This window comes from Thunnus thynnus, chromosome 5 (assembly GCF_963924715.1).
Source record: "Thunnus thynnus chromosome 5, fThuThy2.1, whole genome shotgun sequence".
Taxonomy (NCBI): Eukaryota; Metazoa; Chordata; class Actinopteri; order Scombriformes; family Scombridae; genus Thunnus; species Thunnus thynnus.
This window is the reverse complement of record NC_089521.1, coordinates 27,437,163-27,451,899: the sequence shown is the minus strand read 5'-3', so window position 1 is coordinate 27,451,899 and position 14,737 is coordinate 27,437,163. Positions and strand designations below refer to the sequence as shown.

Here is a 14,737-nt window from a genome sequence, read left to right as displayed (position 1 = left end):
CTTTGCATTAATTTACACGTAAAGAAAAGAACAAAAGGGAATCCTGGAATAAGTTGCATGTATGTGAAAAATATTTATTATTGTGTGAGTTAAAATAAGATGACTGTGTAACACATCAAAGCAAAACACACTAGGATTAGATTATAAATCTCACACTCATATGCAAATACATTTTATAGTGCCGTACAGTACAATTGCAACTGTAAAGACAGTAAAGTGCAGGCAAAACGGTCCATTTCGTAACCGTTAGGACATATTGCACAAGCAGCGGCAGGCTGCACTGGGCTTTTAACAGGAAGATTGACAATTTAAAAGGACCAGTGTGTAAAGTTTAGGGGGATCTATTTGCAGTAACGGAATATAATATTCATAAGTGTTTTTTAATTAGTGCATAATCACCTGAAACTAAGAATGGTTGTGTTTTTGGTACCTTAGAACAAGCCCTTTACATCTACATAGGGAGCAGGTTCTCTTCCATGTTGCACCGCCATGTTTCTACAGTTGCCCAGAACAGACAAACACTGGCTCTAGAGAAGGACTTTCATGTTTTTTGCAGCCTTCATGGCCGCCATACGTTCTCCTACATGCTTGAAAGAGAAGGTGAAGGGTATTCAGTTGGTTGCAAACTGCAACCTCACCACTAGATGCCACTAAATCCTACAAACTGGTCCTTTAAGTACTATTACATCTTTTGTTTTGATGAAATAAGACATGCATGTAAAAGATACTGAACAGAGGTGAATCAAATAGTTGTAAATAACCTTATAGAGTTCATTTTAAGCTTGGTGAAGTTGGGTGGAGAGTCCACTGCATTTACATGAACACCACAGGTAATATTCAATATTGCAGTGAGAAAGGTCCAAACTGCTAAACAATCACTTACAGAAAACAAAACCTTTCTGCACACAAGATTCACCTCAGTTGTGTTCTTTTATTTTTCGTTGATGTTTCAACCTTTATGAGTACTTTTATAACTGAAATATACCATGAGACACAACAGGGGTAAGCTTCATGTGGTAGTCTTCATTTACTTTTTGTATTTTTCTATGCAGGAAATGTTTCACTGTCTGAATTCTCCTCACTGTATTTATTGTCTTAAATAGGCAACCCCACCTATTAGGCAAGTAACTGTAAGCAGCTTAAAATAAACCCCCCAAAAAACCTCAGACACTTATGAAACTCGTCAGTAAGTCCTTGTTCAAAGTGTTAACTAATATGAGACCTCTAACGTATTTGAGCCAAAGCCGCGAGCCTTTTTTAAGGAATGAAGCGTCGGCCAGAATGCAGCAGATCGATGATTAAAGTCCACTTTCCACTTTTTGAGTAACTTCGTAAAATAATACACCACAAAGACCAGTCAGTGCATAAAACAAAAGTCCAAAATTGGATTTCTCATTTTAAACATTTCCTGTTTGTGTCCTAGTTGCACTTTCCTCTCTCCTGTTTGCAAACATTTTTGACCCTAATGTGTCCTGAACAACCCTTTTAAGTTCAGTAAAGTTTTCCAGTATCTCCTGCCCTGGATTGTAGACTTCTAAACTGAGCTAATAATCAGAGTCCACAACAGCGTTTAGGGAATTAAACCACCTGACCATCCTCATCCTATAGCAGGAGGCATCACAGTAATAACTGCTGTTACCTGCTGGATTTAAGGGTCTGTGGAGAAATTCATGGAATGGGACAAGTTGACCAAAAGCAGCACAATGTTAAAGCTAGTATGTATAAAGCCCGCATATTTCCATTCAACAACACAGAAAAGAACTGCCAGAAAAACAAAAACATTAAATAAAAAACTATCGCTTTTTCTTTTATTATTCTTAAACCTCTTTAAAAGCCTGACAACCTGATTCCTTTATTTCAAAAAGGTCAGCAGCAACAACGCAGGCTGATGGTCCACTTAACGCAATGGAAATGCAAAGAAAAATCTAAAGACGCTCAACCGTACATCCACGAACCGAACTGGTTATTTAAAATTTGTTGGTTTTTTTTCCTGCAATAAGAAAGCACGATTCTCTTTCTGTTTCTTAGTAGAAACAGACGACATCGTGTCAAAGAATATGCAAAATAAGAGTACCCTTACAAGTACCAGAAAGTACCATTAAAACTTTACGTTGACCCCCGAACAAAAGCTGAAAATACCGACTATAAACCAGAAATCATGTCAGGCAGCTCGATGATCCAAGTGAAACTGGAACTCAAATCTTTCGCAGACTCACGTTTATATTAAGGCACTTACATATGCTCGGAGTAAATATGGTGTTTTAGGGAGCAAGAATTTTTAAAAAAACTATATACTTTAATATATTAACCTTTATCGGTGCCTTGATGACACACTTTAAGACTAGATGTTTGATTTATGAATACCTGAGTATCTGGGAAACCTTTCAGTGGTAATTTATGTTGGGACATTTCACTTTTCTCTTCTTTCTACAGGAAAAGGTCATAATTATCCTCTATTTTAAGCATTAAGTCTTCCTAACAACAGCATCACTCTGCTGTCCAGACTAGAGAAGCAACAGCTGCCAAAAAAACCAGCAGAGGGCGAAGTTTGAACTCGTTACAAAAGAGGAAGGGACAATTCACTATGGTGTGATATGACGCGCTCAGGTCTTATTATATCTGTAATATGTAATTTGCGATTTTGTGCCCCCACTTCCACTCTAAATTTAGGTTTTTACATTTCCTATATTTATCAGAATGAACTGTAAGGCCGTAAGTACTGAAGAGAAGCAGATACAGAAGTATGAGCCTGTGTGTATTTCTGCTTTTGATATGTTGTTTTGTCTCCAGACGTGTGTGGAGAGGTGTTACCCGCTGAGCGTTACCCCTGTGCTCTGCAGGCAAGAGTTCGTGCCCTGGTGGCTGCTCCTCTGGCAGTCCAGCCTGTTCCTCTCCCAGTGGCAGATGGCGTCCGTGTACTGGACTATAAACTTGTCTATCCAGGTGAGGGGCTGAGGGAACAGCACGTCTCCCTCGAAGAAGCCCAGGTGGCCTCCATGTTGGGTCAGGGCAAATATCATGTTGGGCATCTTCTCTGGAGAGGAAGACAGAAAGACAGAGGGTAAGATCATTTATTTTTTTTCCACAGCAATGTGTTCAGTAAAAGCATGACTCACATCTACTTCACTGCTGATTCGGTTAACCATCTAAATGGCTTCTGACACAGATTGGAGGTATTGATTAACCAGTGCTAACAGATAAAAAAAATGGGGCTGGTTGGGTTGCTGACCAAGTGTAAATGTATCAGTATTGGTGCATATTTTGGCCAATAAATAACAAGATGTAAAACAACACATCATCCTCACCTAAGCACACAATTCCTGACAGAAACACTGCCTCTAATGTCATCTAAAAATATGGAAATGCCTCTCCTACATAAATAAAATTTAGTGTATTTTGTTTCTAAAATGGGCTTATTTAAAGGTGCAGTAAGTGATTGTTAACCACTAGGGTGCAGAAATTCTCCATCAGTAAAAAAAAAAAAAAAGACACACAGCACAACACATCATCTTATCTAGTTGCCTAACATGACTAATTTGTTAGCAAACATTTGCCTACTTACACATACAGCAAACACAGAGCAACAAGAATATTCTCTTGGAGACGTATTTCATGTTACCTGAGAGGCCAAATATTTACTCCACCAACTGACGAAAACATCTACTACCCAACTTCCTACTAATTACTGCTTTGTCATCTAGTGCTGTGCAGCTGACGTAAAACGCTGCTTATCTGAGTTTGTTTGTTGGAAACCGTTGCCTAAGTTATTTATATACAGGGGTTGATAAGAGCAATTAGGGTCAATGATATCATCTATGTGCAGCCACAGAATAAAGAGATAAAAACTGCATAGAGCCTCCAAGTTAGTTAATTATTTAAGGTTAAGCACAATGGCTGTGTTGTATTACACAGTCACTGGTCTAAATGTTATTATCAAACTTTTTTGCTTTATGGAGTTTGGTTAAAGGGCACATATGCAAATTTCCTTTTCCATCTGTCGCTCCTGTCTCTTTAAATCCACCTTCCCAATGAGCCCACTCTGTTCTGATTGGTCAGTTTCCAGAAGTTGCCCCCCGGCAGCTCCGGAGGCTACGTAAACAAACAACAGTAGTAGGATTTCACTTGTTCTTTACTTAAAATGTTAACTTCCTAACGCATCCATACATGTTTGAGCCCGACTCTGATCTGAAATATGCGAGTGGACAATGTGAACAACCCGTTGAACAACCTTAGCAACAAAGGCTACGGAAACTGATGTCCATTTGTGGGCATGAGTGAACAATCTGACGTGAGTTTGACTCTGCAAACAAAGTGTTAAGAGCAGGTTGAAGCCCTGGCTTTTGACTTGAAGGTGGCGTCTTTACATGCGTTCACCTTAAGTTTTAGAACTTTATAGACATCTGGCATCATAACAGCATCAATCACAAAAACCATGATATGCTCCCTTTAAATTAATGACTAATGGTGATTAATACATTCTGGCAAGAAGACAAACTCTTCCCATCTCACTGGTGATGATTTAAACTCATTTGAGAACTAAACTATGAATTTCAAAAAATCAACAGTGAGCTCAGAGGATATTTTGGTGTGAGGGTGCAGCAGACACATGTTAAGTGTAGCTACTCTATAATGGCATAAACAACCATAATTACCATGTTTACAGATTCTGCACTCTTTGAAAGATTTTGGGAAAAGTTGGACCTGTTTCAGTGCTTAAACTGAAGCACCATTTCTAACATACCTCTGGACTATCAGGTTCCTGCAAAACGTAAGCTCACTGTACACCTGGCAGATGCTGATGCAGCGGAGCACTCAGTCCTTTGTTTTTTTGTTCAATCTCCAGCCAATCAGTAATTAAAGGCGCCCTGATTTTGTTGCAAAAGTAAATAATTAAGCCTGCCAGCTTTAAAAGTGGACGTATTGTTAAAATGAATAACCGTGAAGTCAGTGGTCAAGATGTTCAGTTTCTACCAAAATACCAAATCCTGCTTTCGCTGTCTGTTATTCTAAACCATCTACACACTCTTACAAATCACTTTTTTGTAGATACACACACACATATACACACTAAAGTTGCTCCCAATCAACTAGAACAATATTTGGGTTTTCTACTAGACACTAAAACCAGCATTGTGACTTTTACTTTTAATTCAAGTGTTGTATGATGCAACATCATTTCACCCAATCTCAAAATCTCCCGAATCTCTTCTCAGAAAGGCCAAATTTTCAGGAACTGAAGCCTGAGTCAATACGGTTTTTATTCAGTGAATTTTATTTGAGTCCACCTCTCTGCCAGACGTCTATACAGGGAAGTATTATCATTTATTTCAGCTTTTAAAAATCATTAAAACTGGAGATGATCAAAAATAATCTATTAACAAAAACAATTTCATCAAGAAATTGTTATTTGGAAAGTTTGGACCTTGAACAAATAATTATAGTTGAATCTGTTTGAGGTGAAAAGTAAAAGAAAAAAAAAAAGCTTGTGTATCCAAGTTATCTTCAAGTAGAGGGCAAGTTTTGGATTTCACTTGTCAAGGTCTAAGTCATAACACACAGTAATTTACACACTCAGGGGCCAGTGCATGTGACCTGCTGAGGCAAGACAAGGCAGCAAGCTGTGGCCTGGACCCCCCCCCTCCTCACCCCCACCCCACACACACGCACGTGCACACACACACACACACACACACACACACACACACACACACACACAGCTCTATATATATAATCCAACAGCTCAGGCGGATCACATGGCCCTGAAAAATTCAACAAGACTGTCTGGGCTGGGTGGTGTTGAGCAGATAGCTGCGACAAGACTTTATCAACACTTAAGACTCCGAGGCTCCAGTGTCCGGCTCCGGAGGACGGCAGGACAACAGGTTCATTCGAGTCGTATCACTATGTGGACAAAGTTTTACTGTCCTGGGTATCGGGCTCTAGGAAATGCTCAAAATATGCACAACAAACAAAATATGTGCCATTAAAACCTCTTAGTAACAGTTTCATTAACTGTCCACATGGTGCTGCATGAACAGATGTGCAGACGAGGAGCAAATACTGTTATATTCATGTTTTATAAGGTCCAATGATTATAAGTTCATATGATTTATCATCAATGGATGCACATAGTTTTGTTTTTTTATATGTTGCTTTAACATTTGACCTATTTTCTGATTGTCTCCATCACCCTGATGAAGGCTTTTCTTTACTGTTACAAACATACTTCAGCTGTAAAGATTAGCTGAATTTTTCTTTTTTCAATTTTGAATCGTGTCAAGGGTTTCAATTTCTTTTCCTGTACAGTCACTGAAACTGAAAATGTGAAGTGTACACTCATAACAGGCTTACTTTAAATCCTGTGGGATAAAACTGTATGACATATCTGATATTACTGTATTCAAAGAGCCACAACATCAAGACAACAGCAATATATAACAGCTGTAGTAATGAGCACCACGTAAAACCTCATATACTTCTAATTAACTACCAATGATAAGTAAATCTTGTCTATTAACACAAACCTGAGAGTGTGCGTGGAATAGACAGTAGTGAATGATGTATTAGCGGGTCATCGGCGGAGTTTACCAGGAGGAGAGGCACAGCGACCTGGAAGACAAAAGAGAAGTTTGTTTATGAGTGACTTAAGAAGGTCTGGTTATACACCGTTACATTGTTAGGACCAGCATCAGTAGTAGTAGTATTAGTAGGAGATGTTCTAGTAGTGCTCTAGCAGCAGTGATAGTAGAAGTAGTAGTATTAGCAGTAGCAGGCCAGGTAACTTCAGCAGTGGCAGTGGTAAAAGCAGTATTTATGTTTCATTAATTCAGTCATTTATTAGGGGAATAGTTTGACATATTAGGATCTTTGCTTATTCACCTTCTTTCCAAGAGTTAGATAAGCCTGTTGATACCACTCTCATGTGTTTCAAAGCTAGAACCAGAAGGTGATTAGCTTTAGTTTAGCATAAAGAAATGAAACAACTACCCTGGCTCTGTGCAAACATAAAAATACATGTCCCAGCATGTCTACAGCTCACTGAATAACACTTTGTGTCTCATTTGTTTCATGTGTACACAAACAGTAATAAAACTATTTGTGGTTCAGGGAGAGAAACAAGGGCAGTGAGGTTGCCAGGCAACCAGTGGAGTCACTGTGCAGAAGTACTGGGCCGATAGATAAACTGTTGTCTGTCAAGAAATCACACCTCACAAGTTCCTCTAAACCCACGTTTTCCTTTTTATTTGCTTGTTGTGTAAGTATGTGTTAAAAAAAAAGAAGAACAACATGTGAATTAGTGACCATAAAAGGTGTTGATATAGACCGAGGCTAGCTGCTCTTCCTGCTTCCAGTTTTTAAGCTAAACAAAGTTAATAGCCTCCTGCTTTTAACTCCATACTTACTTCTAACTCTTAAAAAAATAAAAGTGCGAATAAGCATTTTTCCCAAAGTAAACTACCTTAACTTTAACTAGATGAGTTATCTGAGAACACATGGGCCTGGTTAAGAGCTGAAACACTAACTAAAGACATTTACAGAACCAGTAGTAGAATTAGTAGCCTCACAGTAGTATTTACAGAAGTAATAGTACGCAGACATTACAGTAGTAGTAGAGGCAGTAGTGGTAACTGTAGCAGTAGTAAGCAGCAGCACTATTAGCAATAGTAGTAGTCCTGATAGTTATAAAAGTAAAAAGTTGATGGGTGGTACAAATACCAGTAAAACATGTAGCACTGCAGTAGTATCAGCAGCAGTAGTATTAGTAGGGGTTGATCTAGAAGTAGGTTAGTAAGTGGTGTAGAGCTGTAGAGGCAATAGTATTATACTAGCAGGGACAAAACAAATAGTAGACATTGTAAAAGTAATAGCATCAGAAGCAGTTGGATTGACTTTAGCAGCAGTAATATTTGAAATTAATTAATTAAACTTTAAGGTAAATGATCTAAGAACACCTCGAACTGACCGTGAAGCATTAAGTCAAAACCACTACATACACTGAAGACGTTAAAAACACAAAACAATAACAAAAGTAGCAGTAGTGGTACTCAAATACTAGCCTCAGAGTAGCAGTTATAGTAGTGATAGTAAGCAGATATTCAGTGAGTAGTATTTGCAGTAGCAGTAGAAGCAGTAGTGCAAAAAATGTAGCAGTAGTAATAGAGGTATTAGTGTTAGAATCAGTAGTAGTTTAAATCATACTGCAAAAGTGATAGCAATACTAGTAGAAGTAGTACTGTAGTAGTATGAGCAGCAGCAGATGTAGTGATGCCCTCAAAGTTTCTGTAGTAAACATCTACACATTTGTTACTCACTTTGTGGATGTGGTGCACACAGCTCTCCTTCTCGTAGTACTCCTTCAAAGAGCCGTAGCCGTGGAATTTCCTGCAGGGCAAATCGTGTAAAAACGTTAGTAACAGAGATAACCACTGAAGACCCATTAACAGCCCCATAAAATCCAAATTTAACACGGTTTCACCTCATGATGCTGTCATCGATCTGCATCAGAGACGTGGCTGCGTACAGTTTGCTGAAGTCTGCATCACCAATGTTGCTGGAGTTCAAGCTGAGCAGACTGCTCCTGTTGAAGAGAATAATAAAGATATTTAGACGAAACAGGGCATTCTTTTTGTAATGGGCCATAACCTCTTTATTATGGCTGCTATACTGTAATCAGCTCCATTATTCAGCATTTGTCTGACATCTGTAAATGATTTCTTGTCTCTACTGGACAGATACGCCAATGAACATTTATCTTGGTGTGGTGTCAACAATTTTCTAGCTGCAGAAATCCAACAATTGCAAAAATTAATGTAGAGTAAAACCTCAATATATCTCAAATAAAGCGAGACCCAAGCTAAATGTTGTTGTTTTATAACCACACGCCAGAATCCAAAGCAAGGCTGCTGTTTAGAGTTCATAAATGATTCATAGATGACGGGATTGAAAAAGAGGAGGGGAACTTTGTATAGCAGCTGTTTGATGAATGATAATGTCATGAACTGTTAATCTGTAACAGTAGAAACTGTTGTGTTGTTATGTTTCTCCACCTGTGTGACACAATGAGCTTCTTCATGTTGTCCGCCAACACAAAGTTGTAGAGTCTCCGGCACTGGTCCCACTGAAGGAAAGTTTCCTGGGCCCTAGACACACACACACACACACACTTACTAATGTGGAAGTACACTCCTGACTTATAAGATAGTTTCAAAAAAAGCTTCAAGGTCACCAACTTTAATGTTCAAATCTAAAAAAGGTTCCTCTGGATTTAAAAAATAATAGTTTTACAGTTCTCTTTTGGCCTTTTAGCTTACATATTTTATTCAATAGTTGACAAAAAGGAGATGTGGGAGATCATACTATTAGGAAAAGCTGATGACACGCATAAAAATATAATAAATCATTTAATTTGAACGTTTATATTCATTAAACAAACAGGTTTTCACAACCGTGCCTTTTTAAAACAGTGGCTCAAACTGAAGAACCAGTCATCTATCCTTATTAATGCATTTACAAACATGCCCAGTCCTGGTTCAGTCCGCCGGTTTGTCTTTTGTTTAACTAACCTGAGGGCGCTGTATCCCTGGCAGACGCTGACACAGCACAGCACCCTGTCCTGGTTGGATCGGTTCTCACCCAGGAACTTGCATACAATGTTTCCTCCCAGACTGAAGCCCACAACCACCAGCATAGTGTCTGGGAAAGCTCGCTTGATGTAGCTCACCATGGCTGAAAACTCCCAGGTACAACCTGAACGAAAGAGAGACACTTTGTAGTAGTGCTGATAAATACCTCAGTCTGAAATAAGACCTCTGAAAAAAGCCTATTTGGACGAAATATGCTGTGATGATGGGGTTTTTTTGATGCTGCCACCTTGTCTAATGAAAATCTTATATACTTTACACGCTCCTAATTTCTCCACACAACACTTAAAGCATGAAAATTAATTAACATGTTTCTGTGCTGCAACTTTGACTGTGTTCTCAATCAGATTCAAACCTTCTTTTTTACTTTATTTCACTTCTCTGGAATAGTTTTTTTAATGCTTTGCCAAATATGCTAGAAAATAAATTAAATTTGTGTAATCAAGCAGCATAAACCAAACCAAAATCAAAAATGGAGTGATGTAAACTTTACCATTATGTTTTAGGCTACAGCATGCAATCATTTGTTGTTTTTTTTTTTGAGTCACCCTGTTTATTTACCATAGGTGAACATGCGAGGGGAGGTGAGCTCCATGTCGGGCAGGGCCCCCAGGTGGTTGAGGACAGCACAGCGGTAGCCCTGCCGCTGGGAGTGATCCACAAAGGTCCGAATGTAGTTCTTCTCGCTATGGTTACCGATCCCAGGGCAGATTACCATGGTAATGTCATCTGACATACGCACACACATACACACACACACATACACACACACAGTCACGCAAGAGGGAATACATGCACAAACATACAAAGTGGGCTCATTTGTGGGAGTGAAAATGGATGTCATGTGAGGTTGTGTTGATTTAATTGGCTGCTGAAATGCATGCCATTCTCCCTCAAGGGAGTTGATTAGAGGCGTTCCTGCTCTTGCATAGTATGAGCTGCTTGTTACTCGAGGCTGATGTACTCGAGATCCAAACAAGCACATTAAACTCAGGGGGAAAGACACCAAAACAATGGCAGAAAACAAAACAATAATCAGATAAGTTTTCATGGAAAATTAGCTTTTTAAAGATGATTAAATCCTAAACATGCAGGAAAAAACAGCTGCTTCAATGTTTACATGGAGACAGGTTGCTGTTTGCCTCTGACCTCCTGTGCTGTGTTCTCCTAGTGCTTCAAAGAGGTCAAAGGACGCTGTGGCCCCGTCCTGCATCGGGAGGAACTTTCGGACTCCGCAGGGCGTTGGAGTGTTGACACGTCCCATCTTGCCATACAGGGCCGTCTGGAGATGACCGCTCTTCCCCCACAGCAAGGGAGGAATGTATCTGAAGAGAAGGACAAGCTCCGAATTACATAACAGCGCTGTAACATCTACCCTGAAGATGCTTCAGCACAGTCTTAGTTAAGATCATTAACACATAGACAGGCATAAATACAACTCCAGCTCTAAGAGGTGACAGACAAATCCATAGGGCACAATTTAACTGAGCGGCTCAGGCAGCTGAGATGGATTTCAACACACTGAGCTTGAGTAGATTCCTTATTTGTCACTTAGTTTTTAGCGGCACTAGCAGAATGGCACTAGAGATAGCAATGTCAGAAGTCTGTCTGTTGGGTTGGTCCATCCACCACTTTGATCCAGACTGAAATGTAACAACTATTGGATGGATTTCCATGAAATTTTGTACAAATATCCATGATGCCCAAAGGATGAATTGTAATAACTTTGGTGATCCTCTGGCTTTTCCTTTTAGTGCCTGTATCAGGTCAAAATCTGAATTTGTCCTGTACTTCCTGTTTAGTGCAAATGTTAGCATGGTAAACTACTGATGTTATTACTAGCATGTCTGTAGATTCTTAGTGTTGATAAGTTATGATCTGTAACATTTAATATCATCTTGTAACTCGAGGCACCTTATTTCCATGTATATGTAGTGAGAGGATCATAAGCCAATTAGATAGTAAGTTACAGGATTTAGTGTAGCTTTGAAAATGCCTAAAACCCAGATCTGAAGAGATGAAGTCTCAGTCTAGAGCCCACAAGTCCAAGTTCATGTCTGACTCATTCATGTTCAAATCCAAGTAACAGCAACAACTGGGAATTAGCAACAGGGCCTCCGGCACAAGTGAAAAGATAAATAAAAGACTGACAACTACAGAAACTCAAATTCATCAACAGGATCTCTAAGAAAATGGAGATCTTTTGTAAGTGCAGAACAGAGCAATGACCAGATGTTTGAAAAGTACTCACTGTATGTGAATAACAAACTACCTTACAATAGTCTCACTAATGGTCTAATGAAGATCTTATATACGATCTTAATTTCTCCACACAACACTTAAAGCATGAAAATTAGGTTTACTCAACCTGTAAGCTGTTTGTGTAGTTTACAGTCACTAAGTGGATCCTTCTGACATTCAGCGAAAACAGTCCTGTTCATGGAACCAGTTAAATCAATGAGAGTCCCAGTTCAACTCTAAGTTCATGTCTGAACCATCAGGCTCCTGGATAAGTCTCCAAGATTAAGTCTGACTTATTAAATCAAGTCAAGTCCACAAGTCTAAATCTGAGAAACCAGTTCAAGTTAATCTTACTATAATAATAATAATAATAATAATAATAATAATAATAATAATAATAATAATAATAATAATAACAACAATATTTTTCTGATCGTTCTGCTAATGAAAATCCACTGTATTCTTCATTTGTCTCTTCAGTCATGACAATCTCACTATGGGTCCAAAGCTCTGTTACACCCTCCTGTTACATTGTTGTAGGACAGAAGTGTATAATTAGGCCTTTACTGTTAACTCACCAGATGATCAGGGAAAAATTAAGATAACACACACAAGATGTGACACACCTATCTAACAGGTTTCAAATGCAAGTCACTCCCATGCCAGTCCAAGTTTCATCACGTGTCTTTAAAGTGTGAATAAACACTGACAGACACTCACTCTTTGGTCAGCAACGGGCAGGCTTTGAGCAGGTAGCGGCTGAGTGGTGTGTCCTGGTAGCTGATCTCTGGCGATGCTGTGGGACTCTTCAGGTTCAGACAGCGGACGATGATGTAGAGCACGGTAGCCACTGCCGCCAGCTTCACGCCATCAAACATGGCTGGCAGCTCCGAGCTGAAGGTGTGGATGTCGCTGACATCGAGGGTGGCCATTGTAGAAACGGGAGAGGACCTGTGTGCAGAGCATTAGGGAGAGCATTTAGCTTGCAGTACATGACTTGTGTGCTTACACAGGGTGGAGTCTCACTTAGAGAGTTATATGACTCTGAGTCATCGGTGAGACTGAAAAAATGACTCATAGAAATGGAATTAGACCAATATGTTTGTCAGATTGTCCGTTTTGGAGTTTCTTTAAACCTAACAGACTAGCTAGCCATAGCTGCTAATGCAGAGGTTTCTCCATAACAACGACTACATAAAATAAAAGCTGTAAAACTGTGCTCTCTTCACTTTTTATTGATCTCTGGCTGTTAATCTATCTCTGAACTGGTGAGGTAAGTTACTACATGGGCAACACAAAAAAAAGGTTTGTACTTTGCCTTTATATTAAATCTCTAGCCAGGAGTAAAAGTCCACTGAATTAAGAAATAAGTGGGGTAAGCACGTACAAATTCCCCTTCTTGAATTTTTCTCTTTATTAAATCAATTGCAACAGTGTACTTTAGGCTCTCCTCATTATGTGTGCTGCAATCTACTCTCTTTGGACAGCGCACAGAAAATCTGTATTCTGATGTCAGTGGTGAGTTTTAGTTTTAAGACTGACCTTCTGCAGCACACTCGCAATGTCTGGCTCATATTTGATAAATACTGTCTCTCGGCACAAAATGTCAGCTATTGGCTGCTTCAGTGCAGATAATGACGCAGTGGTCACTAGAAATGCATAATCGATTAAAGGGCGGGTTCACAGTCATGTGCCCAAATGAACACTGAAATAGGTTTTTCTCGCCATAAAATCATTCATCCTGTTCATACTGACCATTAGAAGATCCCTTCAGAATACAAAATAAGTGACTGGGGCCTCTTTCTGTGCAAAAATGTATTTATAAGTTTATCTGAAGCTAATATGAAGCTTCAGCTGTACAAATGAGTCAAATGAAGTAGATATCTTTCAACTTTTTGGTGCCAAAGTCCCTCTTTTTGTTACTATACTTCCACCAGAGCTCAACAGGGAAACACTGTCTGGGGAAACACAAAGAGGGAATCTGATGCTAAAAAGACTGTAAATGTGGCAGATATCCACTTGATATGACTAACTCAGACTGCTGAGGCCTCATATAAGCTTCAGATGAACTTTTAAATGACTGTGTGGACACATTGTGGATTTTAGCCCCCATCACTTACATTGAGAGCACATTTGAAGGGGATCTTTTAATAGCCAGGAGGAATGATTACAGCGAGGAAAACCTCTTTCAGTGTTTATATGAACACCTGACTGTTGTTTTAGGACACACTTGAAAAATTGTGAACATGTCATGTAAACCGCCCTAGAGACTGAGGATGAGTTTTACCCAGCAGATATTTATTTTAGTGATTTGAAGTTTTTTTTACCCACCTTGCTGTCTCACTTTGAAGAAAGTGGAGAAGTTTTAGTCCCTCCTTAAGACTGTTGAACTCAGAGTGTGATGATGCTCACTCAGTGCTGGAAAACACACAGTTTGGTTGACTTTTAATAACTTAATGTTAAAGGAAAAAATGCGAAATCAAAAACATCATGTAACTGGCATATAACAGAGTCACTGCTGTATTTCTGTAAACTTAAATTAGTGTCACAACGACTCCTTTTGGTTCCTGGTCTCGACTTCTTGCTCTCTTTTGTTTTGTGACTCAGGTAAAACTGTTCCTGTTGGAGGCCGAAGTGAAGCTGAAGGCTTCAACAAACACAAACACCACATGGACTTCACATAAACTACGTACAAGTTTTAAAGAAAGTTTACAGAGAATATTTCCGGTCTTACCATCGTGTTTTCTAGAGCCTGTCCGGGGTTTGGTCGGATCCACCCGTGTTTGAACACCGTCTGTTTACGGCGGAGCTGCCCGACCAGCAGGGAGCTCAGGATGCATTCACGTGTCCTCACA

General features: G+C 39.3%; 1 protein-coding gene across 1 annotated transcript; it reads right to left on the bottom strand.

Moving 5' to 3' along the window:
• Nucleotides 1-49: 49 nt before the first annotated feature.
• On the bottom strand, nt 50-14,737 carry LOC137183419 (monoacylglycerol lipase ABHD2-like). The gene is made up of 11 exons (XM_067590474.1): nt 14,617-14,737; nt 14,214-14,300; nt 12,603-12,833; nt 10,791-10,966; nt 10,203-10,370; nt 9,564-9,747; nt 9,048-9,140; nt 8,477-8,578; nt 8,313-8,382; nt 6,525-6,609; nt 50-3,034 (listed from the first exon to the last, which is right to left on the bottom strand). The coding sequence occupies exons 3-11, from the start codon at nt 12,812-12,814 to the stop codon at nt 2,808-2,810; spliced, it is 1,317 nt and encodes a 438-aa protein (XP_067446575.1). The 5' UTR covers nt 12,815-12,833; nt 14,214-14,300; nt 14,617-14,737; the 3' UTR covers nt 50-2,807.

What these genes read in the sequence shown, in the direction of transcription:
- LOC137183419 (XM_067590474.1), bottom strand. Translation starts at nt 12,814, where the DNA reads ATGGCCACCCTCGATGTCAGCGACATCCACACCTTCAGCTCGGAGCTG. An exon ending in CCCTCGCATGTTCACCTATG is followed by an intron (nt 9,748 to 10,202) that starts GTAAATAAACAG and finishes TCTTTCGTTCAG; the next exon opens with GTTGTACCTGGGAGTTTTCA. An exon ending in AAGCTCATTGTGTCACACAG is followed by an intron (nt 8,579 to 9,047) that starts GTGGAGAAACAT and finishes TCTCTTCAACAG; the next exon opens with GAGCAGTCTGCTCAGCTTGA.